Source organism: Microcebus murinus, chromosome 13 (genome assembly GCF_040939455.1).
Source record: "Microcebus murinus isolate Inina chromosome 13, M.murinus_Inina_mat1.0, whole genome shotgun sequence".
Classification (NCBI taxonomy): domain Eukaryota; kingdom Metazoa; phylum Chordata; class Mammalia; order Primates; family Cheirogaleidae; genus Microcebus; species Microcebus murinus.
In genome coordinates this window covers 80,765,568-80,784,707 of record NC_134116.1, presented here as the reverse complement: position 1 = coordinate 80,784,707, position 19,140 = coordinate 80,765,568, and the positions used below count along the sequence as shown (strand labels likewise).

Genomic DNA, 19,140 nt, shown 5'->3' with positions numbered 1-19,140 from the left:
GAGGGTGGAAAGAAATGAGACCCGCTCCAGACTGCGGGTCTCAGACAGCCCTACCCCCACACACAGATTCTCTGAGCGGGGCCATTCCAACCCCTCCCTGACAGCTTTTCCCCAAAGCAGAGAACAGAACTTTGACCCCTGCTAACGGCATTGGTGGTGCCTGAGGGCAGGCTTACCAAACCCAGCTCCGCCCAGGCTCTCTCCTAGACCAGCCCTCACTGAGGGGGAGAAAAGGACACATCTGGAAGTCCCAGGGCCCCACCCACGACCTGAGGCACTAGAGTGTCTCTCTACAGGAACAAGAGCTGATAACAGGACACAAAAACAACAGCGTTGCCTGTTCCTCCAAGCAAGCGCCACCTACTGACAGGGAAGACATCCTGCACAGCCTTTTCACGGCACCTACTGACTCATTATACAGGGAGTGGTCAAATCTCACCCACAGACACCACCTACTGGCTCAGAAACTAAACAAGGCATGTGAATACCCAAACAAAAACCTAAAGAAAAGAAACAACAACTGAGACAGATGGGAAGAAATCAGCGAAGGAACTCAGGAAATATGAAGAACCAAACGGAAAACACACCCCCAAAGAGGAGCACCAGCCCCCTAGAAACGGACACCAAACCAAATCAAGCAACCAAAATGACAGAAGAGGAATTTCGTATGTGGATCATAAGAACACTCACCGACCTGCAAGAACAACTCAATAACCAACACAAAGAAACCACAAAAAGCCTCCAGGACCTAGAACAAAAGTTCACTAAAGAAATAGACACAATGAAGAAAAGTTTAACCAAACTCCTGGAAATGAATAATCAAATCAGGGAACTACAAAATACAGTGGAAAGTCTCAAGAACAGGGTAGATCAAACAGAAGAAAGAATCTCAGAGAGTGAAGATAACACCCTCCAACTAAATAAAACAGTAACAGAGATAGAGCAGAGAAACAAGAGAAAAGAGCAAAGCCTACAAGAGATGTGGGATTATGTGAAGAAACCTAATGTGAGGGTCATAGGGTTACCAGAAGGGGAAGAAGACAACACTCAAGAGTTGGACAAGCTATTTGAAGATATAATATAGGAAAATTTCCCAGGCCTTGCTCAAAATCTCGATATACAAGTTCAAGAAGCTCAGAGGACCCCTGGGAGATTCAATGCAAACAGGAAGACGTCACGACATGCAGTCCTCAGACTGACCAAAATATCAACTAAAGAGGCCCTTCTATGAGCTGTAAGACGAAAGAAGCAAGTAACATACAAGGGAAAGCCAATTCGAATAACACCAGACTTCTCTAATGAGACTTTACAAGTCTCATTGAGAATGGGGCCCCATTCTCACTCTTCAGATCACAGTGGAATAAAAGTAGAAATCAACCCTAACAGAAACTCACATTTCTACACAAAAACGTGGAAATTAAACAACCTCCTACTAAATGATTACTTCATAAATAAAATTAAAAAATTCTATGAAGAAAACGACAATGGAGAGACAAGTTATCAACTCCTCTGGGACACAGCTAAAGCAGTTCTGAGAGGAAAGTTTATCTCCATAAATGCCTATAACCAAAAGACAAGAAGATCACAAATAGACAATCTAATGAAATGACTCAAAGAGCTGGAAAAAGAAGAACAGACCAACCCCAAACCCAGCAGAAGAAGTGAAATCAACAAGATCAAATCAGAACTAAATGAAATTGAAAACAGGGAAGCTATTCAGGAGATTAATAAAACAAAAAGTTGGTTCTTTGAAAAAATAAAATTGACACACCATTGGCTAAGCTAACAAAAAGCAGAAAAGAGAAATCTCTAATAAGCTCCATCAGGAACAAAAAAGGAGATATCACAACTGATCCCAAAGAGATACAAGATATAATTTATGAATACTACAAAAATCTTTATGCACACAAACTGGAAAATGTGGAGGAAATGGACAAATTTCTAGAAACACACAGCCTCCCTAGGCTCAACCAGGAAGAAATAGATTCCCTGAACAGACCAATCTCAAGAGCTGAAATAGAAACAGCAATTAAAAATCTCCCTAAAAAGAAAAGTCCCGGTCCAGATGGCTTCACACCCGAATTTTACCACACTTACAAAGAAGAACTAGAGCCTATCTTGCAGAAAGTATTCCACAACATCGAGAAGAATGGAAACCTCCCCGACACCTTTTATGAAGCGAATATTACTCTGATACCAAAACCAGGAAAGGATGCAACAAAAAAACAAAACTACAGACCAATTTCCCTAATGAATATACATGCAAAAATTTTCAACAAAATTTTAGCTAACCGAATACAGATGCTTATCAAAAAAATAATCCATCACGACCAAGTGGGCTTCATCCCAGGGATGCAGGGATGGTTCAACATACGTAAATCTATAAATGCAATTCACATAAACAGAAGCAAAAACAAAGACCACATGATTCTTTCAATAGATGCAGAAAAAGCTTTTGACAAAATTCAACACCCTTTCATGATATGAACACTTAAGAAAATAGGCATAAAAGGGACATACCTAAAAATGATACAAGCCATATATGACAGACCCATAGCCAACATCATACTGAATGGGGAAAAATTGAAAGCATTCCCACTTAGAACTGGAACCAGACAAGACTGCCCACTATCTCCACTTCTATTCAACATAGTGCTGGAAGTCCTGGCTACAGCAATCAGACAGGAAAATGGAATTAAAGGTATCCAAATAGGGGCAGAAGAGATCAAACTTTCACTATTTGCTGATGATATGATATTATACCTAGAAAACCCCAAAGATTCAACCAAGAAACTCCTGGAACTGATCAATGAATTCAGTAAAGTCTCAGGATACAAAATCAATACACAGAAATCAGAGGCATTCATATACATCAACAACAATCTAATTGAGAACCAAATCAAAGATTCAATTCCCTTCACAATAGCAACAAAGAAATTAAAGTACCTAGGAATATACTTAACCAAGGAGGTAAAAGACCTCTACAGGGAGAACTATAAAACACTGAATAAGGAAATAGCAGAGGATGTAAACAGATGGAAATCCATACCATGCTCATGGATCGGCAGACTCAACATCATTAAAATGTCTATACTACCCAAACTGATCTACAGATTCAATGCAATACCTATTAAAATCCCATCAGCATTCTTCACAGATATAGAAAAAATAATTTTATGCTTCATATGGAACCAAAGAAGACCCCGAATATCAAAAGCAATTCTAGGCAACAAAAACAAAATGGAAGGCATTAATATGCCAGATATCAAACTATACTACAAAGCTGTAGTAATTAAATCAATATGGTATTAGCACAAAAACAGGAATATTGACCAGTGGAACAGATGTGAGAATCCTGATATAAAACCATCCTCATATAGCCATCTAATCTTTGACAAAGCAGACAAAAACATACACTGGGGAAAAGAATCCCTTTTCAATAAATGGTGCTGGGAAAACTGGATAGCCACCTGTAGAAGGCTAAAGCAGGACCCACACCTTTCACCTCTCACAAAAATCAATGCACGTTGGATAACAGAGTTAAACCTAAGGTATGAAACTATTAGAATTCTAGAGGAAAAAGTTGGAAACACTCTTCTAGACATCGGCCTAGGCAAAGAGTTTATGAAGAAGTCCCCAAAGGCAATCACAGCAGCAACAAAAGTAAATAAATGGGACATGATCAAACTACAAAGCTTCTGCACAGCCAAAGAAATAGTCATGAAAATAAACAGACAACCTACAGAATGGGAAAAAAATCTTTGCATCCTACGCATCCGATAAGGGGCTGATAACTAGAATATACTTAGAACTCATGAAAATCAGCAAGAAAAACTCAAATAACCCTATTAAAAAGTGGGCAAAGGACTTGAAGAGAAACTTTTCTAAAGAAGACAGAAGAATGGCCAACAAACATATGAAAAAATGCTCAACATCTCTAATCATCAGGGAAATGCAAATCAAAACGACAATGAGATATCACTTAACTCCAGTGAGAATGGCCTTTATCAAAAAGTCTCCAAACAATAAATGCTGGCATGGATGTGGAGAGAGAGGAACACTCCTACACTGCTGGTGGGACTGCAAACTGGTACGGCCTCTGTGGAAAGCAATATGGAGATACCTTAAAGCGATACAAGTAGATCTACCATTTGATCCAGCAATCCCATTGCTGGGCATCTACCCAAAAGATCCAATGACACTCTACAAAAAAGACACCTGCACTCGAATGTTTATAGCAGCACAATTCATAATTGCAAGGCTGTGGAAACAGCCCAAATGCCCATCAATCCAAGAATGGATTAATAAAATGTGGTATATGTATATCATGAAGTACTATTCAGCTCTAAGAAACAATGGTGATATAGCACATCTTATATTTTCCTGGTTAGAGCTGGAACCCATACTATTAAGTGAAGTTTCCCAAGAATGGAAAAACAAGCACCACATATACTCACCAGCACATTGGTATTAACTGAGCAGCACCTAAGTGAACACATAGGTACTACTTAATAGGGTATTGGGCAGGGGGGAGGGGGAGGGGGCGGGTATATACATATATAATGAGTGAGATATGCACCATCTGGGGGATGGTCATGCTGGAGACTCAGACTTGTGGGGGGAGGGGGGAATGGGCATTTATTGAAACTTTAAAATCTGTACCCCCATAATATGCCGAAATATATATATGAGAGAGAGAGAGAGAAAGCACATTGGTTAAGAAAAGAAAAAAGAAAAGCCCAGGACTGAATGGCTTCACTGCTGAATCTACCAAACTTTTAAAGAAGAACTAGCACCAGTTCTTCTAAAAGTATACCAAGAAAAAAATCGAAGGGCAGATAATTCTTCCAAACTCATCTACAAGGTCAGCATTACCCTGATTCTAAAATCAGCCAAGGATACAGCAAAAAAAACTACAGGCCAATATCTCTGATGAACATAGATGCGGTAATTCTCAATAAAATACTAGCAGACCAAATCCAACAGCATATCAAAAAGATTATACATAATGATCAAATGGAATTTATCCCAAGGCTACAAGGGCAGTTCAATATATGCAAGTCAATAAATGTGATATATCACATCATCAGAATGAAGAACAAACACCATATGATCATCTCAATAGATGCAGAAATGGCATTAGGTAAAATTCAACATCCCTGCATGATAAAGGCTCTCAACAAATTAGGTATAGAAGGAACATACCTTGATACAATAAAACCCATATATGACAAACCCACAACTAGCATCATACTGAATGGAGAACAGTTGAAAGCTTTTTCCTCTGAGACCTGGAACAAGACAATGATGCCCATTTTCTTTCTTTTTTTTTTTTCTATATATTTGATGCCCACTTTCTCTACTGTTATTCAGCATAGTACTGGAAGGTCTATCCAGAAAAATTAGGCAAGAGAATTAAATAAAGGACATCCAAGTTGGAGATAAAATTGTCTGTTTGCAGATGACATTATCTTCTATATAGAAAAACCCAAAGACTCCACAAAGAAACCTCTTATAACTGATGAATTCAGTAAAGCTACAGGGTATAAAATCAATATACAAAAATCAGTAGCATTTCTAAGCACCAAAAATGAACTAGCTGAAAAAAAAATCAATCCCATTTAAATAGCTACAAAAATAAAGTAAAATACCTAGGAAAAAATTTAACCAAGGAGGTCAAATATCTTTCCAGTGAAATAGAAGAAACAATCCCAAAATTCATATGGAACTACAAAAGACCCTGAATAGTCAAAGTAATCCTGAGTAAAAAAGAACAAAGCTGGAGTATACTTAATTTGAGGGCTGTTATCATGAAGGTATGTTGAATTTTACCAAATGCCATTTCTGCATCTGTTGAGATGATCATATGGTATTTGTCCTTCATTCTGTTGATATGATGTATCACCCTTATTGACTTGCATGTGTTGAACACTGATTAAAGAAATTGAAGAGGACACAAAAAAGTGGAAAGACATCCCATGCTCATGGATTAGAAGAATTAATATTGTTAAAATGATAATACTCCCCAAAGTGATCTACAGATTTAATGAATTTCCTATTAAAATACCAATGACATTCTTCACAGAACTAGAAGAAATGATCCTAAAATTCATATGGAACCACAAAAGACTCCAAATAACCAAAGTAATCCTGAGCAAAAAAAACAAAGCTGGAGGCATCACAGCATCTGACCTCAAAAATATTACAAAACTATAGTAACCAAAACAACATAGTACCGACATAAAAGAGACACAGAGACCAATGGAACACAATAGAGAACTTAGAAATAAATCACATATTTACAACCAACTGACCTTCAACAAAGGTGCCAAGAACATAATTCAATAAATGATACTGGGAGCTGTGAGGTTCACCCCACTGCTGCCCCATGCCGAGCACGGCTGGGCACCTCTGGCACCCCACTCCACTGTGCACTCCAGTCCCACCGCCACATTTCCCCCCAGCCGGTCCATGGCTGCAGAGCTGTTTCATCTGCCCCCAGATCAGAATCCAGCCGCTCAGCACCCCCGAGAGAGCAAGTAGGCTGGAAAGATGTGGAAGGGGCCAGTTCTGCTCTTCATTTTGGGAAGTGCACTGCTCTGGGTCCTGGCAGGAGGCGCTAGCATGAGCCAGCCAGAAGATGACATTGAGACTCCTGGTGTAGAAAATGGCTTTATAATGCCAAGTGCAGAAGATGTGGCAACCCCAGGAGCTACTGAAGAGCCCTCTAAGCCTGCTGGCCCAACAACCCTGGTGGCAACAAGTGCAAAGAACACAACGAACCCTGACATTGAGGATCTGCCAACCCTGGAAAGCACAGTCCATGCCAAAGAAGAGAGCCAGAGCACCACAGTCCCAAATGTGATGGCCAGCCACTCCACAGACACAGTGAGTGGAGAGACGTGGATAACAATTGAAAAAGATTGTTTGACGACAGTGACCCTGGTTGGAATCATAGTTGGGGTCTTACTAGCCATTGGCTTCCTTGGTGGGATCATCATTGTGGTTATGAGAAAAATGTCAGGAAGGTACTCACCCTAAGAGGTGAAGGATCATGCTCCACTATCAACACACATTAAAAAGAGAATTTCTGACTTCCCCTCACCTCTGTCCCTGAGCTTGTGGGAGAAGATGACCCATGGAATGCCTGCCCACCCCATTCAAAATCCATAGCAATCCCTCCCCTTGCCACACGTAACTGAAGGAAAGACAGTTCACCGAAGGAAAAGCTTAGGCTCCTCTAAGCATTTGCCTTTTGACAATTTTCTTGAATATAAATTTTATAAAAGATGATTTAAAAGACAAACTGCCTAGAAAACAGAGCAGAACTATGTGAACTGACTTACGACTAAGACATTATCACTATTGATGTTAGAAACTGTAATCACATGTCTTTGTTCTGACCATTCTGTTGTTAAAATGCAAAAGGATCTGGAAATATTTATATCAACGGAGTCCTTGGATCAAGTGCTACATCAGTAAATGGCACCAACATTTTGCAATTGCCAATCTGTTGAAATGTACACATTCTACTCTAGTTTGGTCTGTTTTATGTTTTAAAGCCAGATCTGGTGTGAATAATCAGGCAGAAAAATCTAAACTTGGGTAATAGGCAATGAGCAACTGCCTTTTAGCTGGTCCAGATACATCATTTCAAAGACATCAATTAGATGGTAAACAGGAAGTGTATACTTTGGAGAAGACACTTTGTTTCTCATAAGACCCCCAGGCCACCGCCTCTAGCCTTGCTTTACCTAAAACATTCTCCATGATGACTTGATGACTCAAAGGTTTGCTCCCGGCTGCCCCTGCTGCTTCACTCAGAAGACGGGTTGCCAGAGTTAAGGGGGGCAGCCTTCTCTTTTCCCTATGACACAGATCCTCTGGAATGACCACTTTGCTCTGGAACATGGAGATCTCAGGGCCCCAAATGCCAAGGAAGCTCTGGGTGTCTAGTGGCACTGGAGACTCAAGTGTTCTAGAAACCAATAACCATGTTCGCCCCCAAACAGAAAGAAACCCTACGTTGACCTTCAGCATGGGAGACAGCCAGTTTTCTAACATTTGCTCTCTGCCTCAGAGGAAATATGTGGGGAGAAAAAAATCATCTTGTACAACATTAATATTTTAGAAGTAGCTAGACTTAAAGCCTTGATATAAAAATATATGTCTCCAGTCTTCGGGATGTAACCACAAATTTCTATGGGTCGTCCTGTTGAGAAGATCAAAAGAAAGGAGCACAGGAGGCCATTCATTCTGTCTCGGCCCTTCTCGTCCTGAAGATCCATTGAATTCTTTTTCCTAAACAAAAAACTTTTAGACTGAGCAGATGCTCTGTCATGATTGCAGTTGTGCAATTCTGATATCCTCTACACTTGTGAGAGTTCATAAAACAGGAAAGAGTAGACCGTCATTTGGAAGCACAGCCCATTCCTCCCATATTTCACAGTACTGTGTGGATGTTATTTTAAACAGTGTGTCTTTGTGTTCCCCAAATCCATCTGTGTGCTCCCCGCCGGCCCAGGTTCCATATTTGAACATCAGTTGATTGAGAGAAGGGAAGTTAGATGAGCTGTTTGAGGTTTGAATAACTCAGTTTTGTTGTTTGGATTCCTGAACAGGAGTTAGGAATAATATCATTTCTTCTTTCCTATCCTCTTCCCTCACGCCCCCTGTGAATAATAGCAGTCGACCTCAAGTCATACACTGGACCTGGTGCCTGCTGGGACACGACTTGTTTCTTTTCCACACCTGTGTTGGTGCTCAATGCAGTGTAGACATGTTTTCAAATAAAACATGATTGTGTACAAAAAATAAATACTGGGAAAACTGGATATACATATGCATAAGAATGAAACTAGACCCCTATCTCTCACCGTATACAAAAGTCAAATCAAATGTATTAAAAAAACCTTAACTGTAAGACCCAAAACTATGAAACTACTAGAAGAAACTGTAGGGGAAATATTCTAGACATTGGCTGTGCAAAGATTTTATGTATAAGATCTCAAAAGCACAGGCAACAAAAATAAAAACAGGCAAATGGGATTACATCAAACCAAAAAGCTTTGCACAGCAAACAATCAATAGAATAAAGAGACAACCTGGAGGAAGGAAATAGCAGAAGACATAAACAGGTGGAAGACCATACCATGATCATGGGTCAGCAGAATCAACATTGTTAAAATGTCTATACTACCCAAAGTGATCTACAGAGTCAATGCAATCCCTATTAAAATACCATCATCATTTCTCACAGATATATAAAAACTAATTTTATGCTTCATATGGAACCAGAGAAGACCCCATTTGGCAAAAGCAATGCTAGGAAATAAAAAAAAGGGAGATATCAATCTACTAGACTTCAACTATACTACAAAGCTATAGCTATACTACAAGGCTATAGTAATTAAAACAACTTGGTATTGGCATAAGAACAGAGACAGTGACCAGTGGAACAGAACAGAGAACCCAGATATAAAAACCATCCTTATATAGCCATCTAATCTTTGACAAAGCAGACAAAAACATACGTTGGGGAAAAGAATCCTTATTCAATAAATGGTGCTGGGAAACCTGGATAGACACATGTAGCAGACTGAAACAGGATCCACACCTTTCACCACTCACAAAAATCAACTCATGCTGGGTAACAGACTTAAACCTAAGGTAAGAAACTATTAGAATTCTAGAGGAAAACATTGGAAATACTCTTCTAGACATTGGCCTAGGCAACGAATTTATGAAGAAGACCCCAAAGGCAATCACAGCAACAATAAAAATAAATAAATGGGACCTGATCAAATTAAAAAGCTTCTGCACAGCCAATGAAACTGTGACAAGAGCAAACAGACAACCTATAGAACAGGAGAAAATTTTCACAAGCTACACATCCAATAAAGTGCTGATAAATAGAATCTACTTAGAACTCAGGAATATCAGCAAGGAAAAATCAAACAACTCTATCAAAAAGTGGATAAAGGACATGAACAGAAACTTTCCAAAAGAAGACAGAATAATGGCCAACAAACATGAAGAAATGCTTCTTCATAAATTCTTTGCCTTTCCTTGTAAAATCTCATGTCCCTTAATTTCCGCAGCATCTTCATCTGGACTTTTTATAGGGCTCACTTAGAAACCTTCTGATTCCAGATGTTGGAAAGTCACTGTGATTTTGCTGGAAGTTTGTCTCTTGGCTGTCTCTGCTCTCACACCAACTATTGTTGTCATGGGGGCTGTCATCATTTGATTTAAACTATTGAGATTGTTTTTCTCTGAAGGATAAATTTAGCTAACAACTATCACATTCTTTTCTGCTCCCCTGAGAAATGTGTCTCTTCCTGTACAGTTTCTCCTTGACTCTGTTAGCAATTCACATAGTGGCCAATAGTAAAAAGAATACGAAAACCCTGTAACTTCAGTTCAGAGAGCAGCTGTAATTCATCTTCTCCCATTAAATACACTGACAAGTTTCAGTATTCTTTCCTTCATTTCATCAAAGGGCATATATTTGACATTAGAGTTGGGAGGACTTCTTGGTTCAGGAGCTGAAGTTCTGAAATCATTCATTACTTTCTCCAGTTTGAAAATAAAATACTTTTAAATTGAGACCATTGAATCATTACTCCAGTCTTGGCTACACAACAAAGAAACTGATCCAGAACAGGACTTTCCTTTTTCCTTCTCCTCTCACAATCTTTTAGGGCTTCCGGCAGTCTGTCCAGGTCTGTGGCTTCCCGTAGTCCCTGCAGCCTCTGCCTCCCTGGGCTGGTCTCCCCAAAACCTGAACTGAACCTAAGCCAAACCCCAGGGCCTCTCCAAATGCCTGCCCCCACGTGCTCCCCCTCCCTTGAATACACTCCAGGCAAGCAGACTACGGGGAAGTGAGCTTAAATCCACCAGCCCTCCAACGTGGAGCTCTGCAAGTAGTTAGCTTTTACTGCTAAATAGATTGCATTGCTTGAATATTCTATAATTCATTTATTAATTTCACTATTTTTAAACATTTGGATTACTTCCATTCTTGGGCTATTATGAAGTTGCTGAAGATCTTTACACATGTCTTTTTGTAGATATATGCAATTAGGTATCCTCTTTTGGAAAATGCCTAATTAAATTAAGTATTTTGTCCATTTTAAAATTGAGTTGTTTGTTTCTTACTGATTTGTAATAATTCATATATTCTGGAAACAAGTCCTTTGTTCAATGTTTGCATTGTAAATATTTTCTCCTGGTCTATGGCTTGCCTTTAAACCCTCTTACAGGTTATTTTCATGAGAAAAATGCTTCATTTTAATGAAGTCCAATTTACCAATTTTTTAATGGTTAGTGATTTTGTGTTCTATTTAAGAAATCTTTATCTGACCCCAAGATTATGAAAACATTCCACCATCTTGTCTTCTAAAGCTTTATCATTTTACCTTTCACATTTAAGTCTATGACTGATCTCCAATTAATTATTGTAAAGATACAAAGAAAGTGGCAATATTCCTGTTTTTCATATAGCTATCAAATGCTCCTGTAAAGAGCATCATTTCTCCCACTGAATTGTAAATCAAGTGAACAAAGTGCATTTGTTGTAAGTCAAATGAACATAAATATGTATGGGTCTGTTTCTGGGCTCTCTCTCCTTTCCATTATTGATTGTTTATACTTGAGCCCAAATCACAATTTTAATTACTATGACTTTATAGTAAGTCTTGAAAACTTATATATAAGTCCTCTAACTTTGTACTTCTTTCAAACTATCTTGGCTCGCCAAGATTTTTTTGAATTTCCATATAAATTTTAGAATTGTCGTGTCAATTTACACACATACACACACCCTACACATACCCTGCTGGCACTTTAACTTGGAAGGCATTAACTATATAGCTTAATTTGGGTAGAAATTGATGTCTAAAAATATTGAGACTTCCAGCCCATAAAGATAGTGTATCTCTCCATTTACTTAGGTCATCTTTGATTATTTTTAGCAGTATTTTCAGTGTACATGTTTTACCTATCTTTTATTAGTTTTATTAGGCATTTACTAAGTTTTTGTGCTATTTTAAATGAAATTTTACATAGTTTATTTTCTAATTATTTGCTATTGGTATATAGAAATATAATTGATTTTTGTATATTGACTTATATCCAGCATCCTTCATAAATTCACACATTCATTTTAATAATTGATTTGTAGATTCCTTGGGATTTTTATATATACACTCATATAAAGTTACTACTTTCTCTTCACTTTTTATACTTTTTATTTATTTTTTCTTTCTTTATTGAATTGTCTGGGACTTCCACTCTAATATTGAATAGAAGTGATAAGAGGAGGCAGCTTTGCCATGTTCTCAAACTTAGGTAGAAAGAATTTTATATTTCACTATTAGAAACGACATTATCTACAGGCTTTGTAGCTATCTTTTACCAGATTAAGATAGTTCCATTTTATTTCTAGTTTACTAAAAGTTTTAAATCATGAATTGGGGTTGAATTTATCAGATACTTTTTCTTCATCTATCAAGATAATCAAAATGTTTTTCTGTGTTATTCCATTAATAAGATTTTCAAATGTGAAACCAATCTTTTTGTTTTTATTCCTAGAATAAACTCCCTTTGGTCTTAATATATTATCATTTCCATATATCATTAGATTCTATTTGCTAATATTTTATTTAGAACTTTTTATTTATGTTCATAAGAGATATTTAGTTTTCCTTTCTTTAAGTGTCTTTATGAGCTGGTCTACAATGATCTTAGCTGGGGTCTCTTGGGTAACCCATATCTGCTTGACTCATCTTCATTCTCCATCAGGATACCCTGGACATGTTTCAAGGTGATGGCAAAAGGCAAGATCTAGACTAGAATCTTACAAGTGCTTTTGCAACCTCTGCTTTATGTTTTCACATTGACCAAATCAACTCACATGATGGAACCCAAAATTAGAGTGAGAGGGCAAAACAAGGCGAAGAGCAAGCATATGGATACAGGGAAAGATGAAGAATTGAGACCACTGATGGAATCCTTCTACCTTACTCTCAGGAAAGGAAAGATTTCTATACATGCAAAAACTTTACAAACAATAACTAATATATAGACAGTGACTTAAAACTTGAGCAGTTGTATAAAAATGCATTTGTACTTTGACCAAGGTCCATTGGATGGATCACGCCACTTCAGGGTAGCCATCCCAAAATTGCCAGAATCCATCTTTCATAGGTTAAGTGTTCTTGGATTGCTAATATTGCTTTTTAGTAGATTGAACTGATAACTATGAGTTAATTACATCCCAATCTAAATTGGGCCAATTTTCTTTTCGTAGGTTTGGTGGTGACAAATGTAAATTTAGTAACACTTAACATTAGCTGAGGTATATTTTTTAAAAGCCAAAAATGTCATTTAGCATGTATATCAAAACAAAGACATTCATATTTGCATCTGGGATGATCTCTAGACTATTGGTTTCTATCAGTTATTAAATTTATCTCTTTGGGGTATTGACCAAATTCTAATAAGTCATTGATTGATCTCTTTGCTACTTTTAGAATTTCCAAAGAGCAGATAATAAATCATCCATTTTCATAAAATCCACAAATCATAAACTACCCAAAAAGTATATCTACTGTCCATATTAATATTTATTCTTCTATCTTTGCCGGAGTGTAGCCTCAAATCTAACATACTAGTTCAGCTTCCTGGGCAGACTGGGAATTAACACCATGGAGCTGCTTCAGTGGTTGCATGTTCAATGATAACAGCATATCCTGCACAGGGATGTAGTTTTTAAGATAAGGACCATCTACAAAGTATTTTAAATCAAGATTGACTAAAGGGTGCAAGATTCAGATCCAGGCATACTTAACTCCTGAAAGGATGCTACACAGTTATGTGGTTCCCCTTTATTCTTAAAAGGGAATAAAGTTTCAGGGTTATGTTTGAACAACATACAATATACAAAGAAGACAATAAATTTCACAAGTGCTAAATTTGCTAACAGAGAAATGTCAAATGCTGCCTTGAAGTAGCTAAAACTGTACAGATGTAGGACCCATAGAGTTAGTGGAGAAACAAGTACTATGGTAGAAGCATCAACAAGTTTGGCCACTGCTGCCACCTCCTGCAAGAGAGGGCATGTGTACCTTTGCCTCCAAATCAAGAAATGAGCTAAGTCTTCGTGTGTCTGTCTGTCTCTCTCTCTCTCTCTCCCCCTCTCTCCCTCTCTCCCTCCCCCTCCTCCTCCCCCCTCCCCCTCCTCCTCCCCCTCCCCCTCCTCCTCCCCCCTCCCCCTCCTCCTCCCCCCTCCCCCTCCTCCTCTCAGCCTGCGCCTGCCGGGCTGGCCGCTGGCAGCTGGCAGCGTGAGGACGCGGGTGTCTTCCTGACGCCCGCTGCGGAGCCTGCTGCCGAGCTGAGGGGACGGCAGGCGCCTGCGGCCCGCGCCGCCTTTGCACTGCAGTGCTTGCACGGGCACTTCCGAACCCTGCTGGGGGAGGGGACTGCAGGCCTGGGCTTATCTGTATGAACAACCGTTGCGGAATAGTTTGTGATGTCTGCCTGACGCCACTGCTTGGGACTGACCTAGGTCAGGTTGGGGAACTCAGCTGGAGTTGCTCCGACCTCTGCTGACTCATTGGTTTCTTCCCAAGCTTCCGATCCTCGATCCTCGCAGCACCATAATGGAGTTTGTCCTTGAATGAAGAATGAGAGTCTGGAAGCCCAGCTGGAGCAGTGCCCATTCACAGATTCTACACTAACTTGTTGGCCAAAGACGTAAAGTTTGGAGCCTACTCCTTTGGGGACTTGCTTTTGGGAAGGCTGTGATGCCCAGATGATGGTTCCTAATGCTTGACCTGCAGGCTGTGCTGAGTGGAGAGCCATGCCCTTTCCCCCGTTTGCTGTGGATTTCGCTGATACAAAGGATGTCCTCTAGTTGGTGTTGAGCAGATCCTAGGAACTTCTTTCCTGTATTAACCTGTGTGAACAGCTATAATCTTATTGGAGAAAAAATTACTTGGAAATTTGGGGGCACTTACCTGTCAAGTAAATAGCTTTCACTTGCATTTGCTTTGTCTTGTGCAACAATCTGGTTTTATCTGAAAGACTCCAATAAAATATATTAAACCAAAAAAAAAAAAAAGAAAAGAAAAGAAATGAGCTAAGATAGGCAGAGAGAAGAGTTTGGCAGATTTAGGAAAACCCAAAGGTGGAGGTTGTTGCAAGATGACTTTCAAAGTGTAGACAGCATTTTCTACTTTTGCATCACAAGGAAGAGTTCCAGGGCTTATAAACTTAGTAAGCCAATACAAAGGCTGAGATATTGAGAAAAATCAGACATATATTACCTACAGTCCTAAAATCTGAGCCATCTTTTAATTTTTAGCCTTGGTACAATTGAATACTCCAAGAGCAATTGTATTATTTATTGTATTAGCAATAAATCAAAGGTTTTATTTTCATGCCATATTTGCCAGCATTGAAATGCCAGCATTTTCTCATTAGAAGTGGCTAATTTCATGTGTGAAAATGGCATGTCCCTGTTTTGACTTTCTTATTATTGGCAAGACTGAATATTTATCTATGTAGGTTGTTGGTTAGAACTTCACTTTTGTGGATTATTTATGTCCTTAGCCCATTTATCTGTGGGGTGAAGGGAGTACTGCTTAAGTTGTTGTTAGAGTTATTTTGTTTCTTATAGTAGGTATAGTCCCCATTCAGTTAATTTTACTGAAAAATCTTTTCCCCTGTTGGTTGTTTTTTGTGGCATTTTCTAAACAGAAATTCAAATTTTTATGAAGTCAAACCTAAACCAATTGAACCTATTGATTTTCCCTTGATTCAACACCTCTTCCTAATTCAAAGAACTGATTAATTTTCTCTTAAATTTCTTAGAGATATTTATAGTTTTTTATATTTGATTTGTGAATACATGTGGATTTTGTGTAAGAGATTCCATGAATTTTTGAACTGTATAAGACTTTTATCCTCTTCCCCCCCATGCTATGCAGGCTCAGAATGTTCATCTTTTTCATTTTCCTCTGGACAGGGATGGATAATCAATTTAACAAATCAATCACTTTGATACCTTAATTTTTTTCCTCAATATTAAGTCAGTAATCATTGCTCTAAGTTTCTGAATTTTCTGACAGTCATTTTTGTTGTGGCACAGGGATACAAGTACGTGTGTGTATGTGTGTGTGTGTTTCAGATGGATACATTTTCTGAAAATATTTTATGAGTATGGCAATATTTACTGTAGTTTCAATAATAACCACTATTTCTCATTTTAAAGATTATATTATAAATATATGCACAAATATATGTGTGTGTGTATATATACACATACATACATTCCTTTTAGAAAATAAGAAAACACAGATGAGCCAAAAAGACTGTCCATATTGATACCACTTATCTAAAATTTGATGTTTATGTTTTTCTATCATGCACACACACACACACACTCATACTATATTTTTTACATTTATTTATTTACATAGTGTTTAGGTAGACTGTAATATCCAGATTGTTAGCTATATAGATTTAGATTTAAATAAGAGCCACATGTTACTGTGAATTAAATATTTGGAATGAATTTACTTAAAATTATTAATAGTTGACCAGCTAATTTCCTTCTCTGGTAGCTTTAAACAATGTATATTTAGAGCAGAGGCTAGTCTAAGTACCCAAGCACACTTTGTGGGCTACTGGAAAACCACTGTGGGTTAGATGTGACTTGGAATGCACATACCCTCATATTCCCTGAATCTCCCCCAGGAGGTGCCACTGAGAGACAAATGAACAGAAAGTAATCATTTGAGGTTACTCCTAGGAAATGGGTTATGTTGTCACCATGTGGATATGTAAGATATTCATCTGTCTTTTTTAGGAAGTCGCACGGTTCCTAGACAGTAAACATCAGGGCCACTATCAAGTCTACAATCTATGCAGTATGTACCTGACTTGATATTTTGCTACTGTAGATAGAAAACAGATTAATGCATGTAAGAAGATGATTTTTTTCCATTGCATTTAATCATAAGTGTTTGGTGGTGTTGGGGAGTGATTTCAAAAATTCCCATATTGAATGGCCCCATTTGGTCAGAAGAGTTAGCCCAGCAGTACAAAGTACCCTTGAGGGACGCAGGCCTTGTGGGACCAAAAGGCTGGAATGAAGGTGAACCATTTTAGGGAAGATCTGCTCTAGTGTTATTATGATTAGGAAAATCTTTCTATTTTTCCTGTCAGATTGCTTTATGAGAACATAGACAATCTAACATATGTGTACTCTAACCCAGTAGGAGTGGACTGTGATGAGAAAGCAGGGCCCTAGATGGGAGAAAAAAAAGAAAAAACAAAAAGTCCTGTAGAAAACAGATTATACCCTAGTTTTCCACTCTGTCTCTTTTGATTGTTTTCCTCTAACTATATATTAAATAGACGTTTTCAGGGGCCAGCATTTTGGTCAGCTATATTTGCCCCTTTGCATGGTTTCTAACTACCCTACAATAATATTAATACAGTGAGTAGTATGCTTGAAAATTAAAAGTAAGTCCTATTAAACAAAAATAAGTTAGGCTTAGGTTACCTGAAATGGACAAACCATCACTATTCTTATGTTTTTGAGATCTTTAAATTTGTTTTAGAGCAGCAGGAACCACTCAGAAATCTCCTCTTGAAGGTAGATAAGGAATTTCTAATAGAAAATTTTCACTTATTGATAATTTCATCATTTACTATGTTATTAGGTATAGAGATATGACATAACATATGCATTATCTATTTTAGGTGAGAAAGAATATGATCCTAAGTACTTCCATTATAGGGTTAATAGAGTCATGATTGATGATCACAACGTCCCCACTCTGCAGTAAGTTTTATGCCAAGTTGACTGTGAGAAGAGGGCTAAATACATTGGGCCCGACTTTTTGGAAATATTTTAATTCAACTAAAAATCTTACCTTTGAAATCAGCGATATGGTGGAGTTCTCTAAAGATGTCGATAAATGGATGTCCAAAGATAAGGAAAACGTCGTAGTGATTCATTGCAAAGGAGGCAAAGGTAATAACATTTTTCTTTTTCCTTCCTTCTTTCTAAAGAGATTTAAGAGATATCTTAAAGTACAAGAACAAGATATATATTGCTATTAATAAATATTAATAGTTGTTAACATTTTTAAATATTGGCTTTAATACTAAAGGAAAGAGAAAGGAAAGAGAAGGAAGGAAAGAAGAAGGAAAGGAGGGAGAAAGGAAGAGCATAAGAAAGGAAAGAAAGTATTAATAGCAAAGAAAGAATTGAAGAAAGTTAAGCATATTTTCCCTTGTTTATCAACTGTTTGGGTTGCTTAATTATTGATTTGCCAGTTTATATTTGTCAAAATAAAAATGGCGTTTAACTTTAGAAGATCAGTGCACACTTATTTTATTTAAGGTTGTTTTTTATTTTTTAATTAACAAAAATTATATATTTATGGTATACAACATGATGTTTTGATGTATGTATATGTTATAGAATGGCTAAATCAAGCTAATTAACATATGAATTACCTCACATACTTATCATTTTTTGTATGTGATGAGAACATTTAAAATCTATTATCTTAGCAGTTTTCCAAATATATAATACATCAACTATGGTCACCATGTTGTACAATAAATTTCCTGAATGTATTCTTCCTGTATTCAATTCCATAATTGAAATTTTGTATCCTTTAACCAATATCTCCACAATTCTCCATTTTTCCCTCCCACCCCTAGTAACCACCATTCTGATCTCTGCTTCTATAAATTCTACTTTTTAAGATTCCACAAATAAGTGAGATCATGTAGTATTTGTTTTTCTGTGCCTAGTTTATTTCACTTAATGTAATATATCCCCCAGGTTCACCCATGTTGTCTCAAATGACAGGATTTCCTTCTCTAAGGCTGAATAATAATCCATTGTGTATATATACTACATTTTCTTTATCCAGTCATCTACTGATGGACACTTAGGTAGATTCCATATCTTAGCTATTGTGAGTAATGCTGCAGTGAACATGGGAGTGCAGACATCTCTTCAACATACTGATTTCATTTCCTTTGGATATACACCCAGAAGTAAAATTTCTGAATCATGTAGTAGTACTATTTTTAGTTTTTTGGGGAACCTCC

At 37.7% G+C, this 19,140-nt stretch overlaps 2 protein-coding genes and 1 pseudogene across 2 annotated transcripts in view; 2 read left to right on the top strand and 1 right to left on the bottom strand.

The window, feature by feature from the left end:
* Window positions 1-19,140, top strand: part of TPTE2 (transmembrane phosphoinositide 3-phosphatase and tensin homolog 2) — a 101,460-nt gene that overhangs the window by 46,438 nt on the left and 35,882 nt on the right. Inside the window, exons 17-19 of the mRNA XM_076009565.1 lie at window positions 16,874-16,934; window positions 17,773-17,854; window positions 17,958-18,046. Coding sequence (XP_075865680.1) covers window positions 16,874-16,934; window positions 17,773-17,854; window positions 17,958-18,046 — 232 coding nt within the window. The remainder of the gene's footprint in view (window positions 1-16,873; window positions 16,935-17,772; window positions 17,855-17,957; window positions 18,047-19,140) is intronic.
* LOC105878860 (podoplanin-like) lies at window positions 6,553-7,047 on the top strand. Its single transcript, XM_012778673.2, has one exon. The coding sequence runs from the start codon at window positions 6,553-6,555 to the stop codon at window positions 7,039-7,041; it is 489 nt and encodes a 162-aa protein (XP_012634127.1). The 3' UTR covers window positions 7,042-7,047.
* On the bottom strand, window positions 10,048-10,569 carry LOC109731374 (serine/threonine-protein phosphatase 4 regulatory subunit 2 pseudogene; annotated as a pseudogene).

What these genes read in the sequence shown, in the direction of transcription:
- LOC105878860 (XM_012778673.2), top strand. Translation starts at nt 6,553, where the DNA reads ATGTGGAAGGGGCCAGTTCTGCTCTTCATTTTGGGAAGTGCACTGCTC.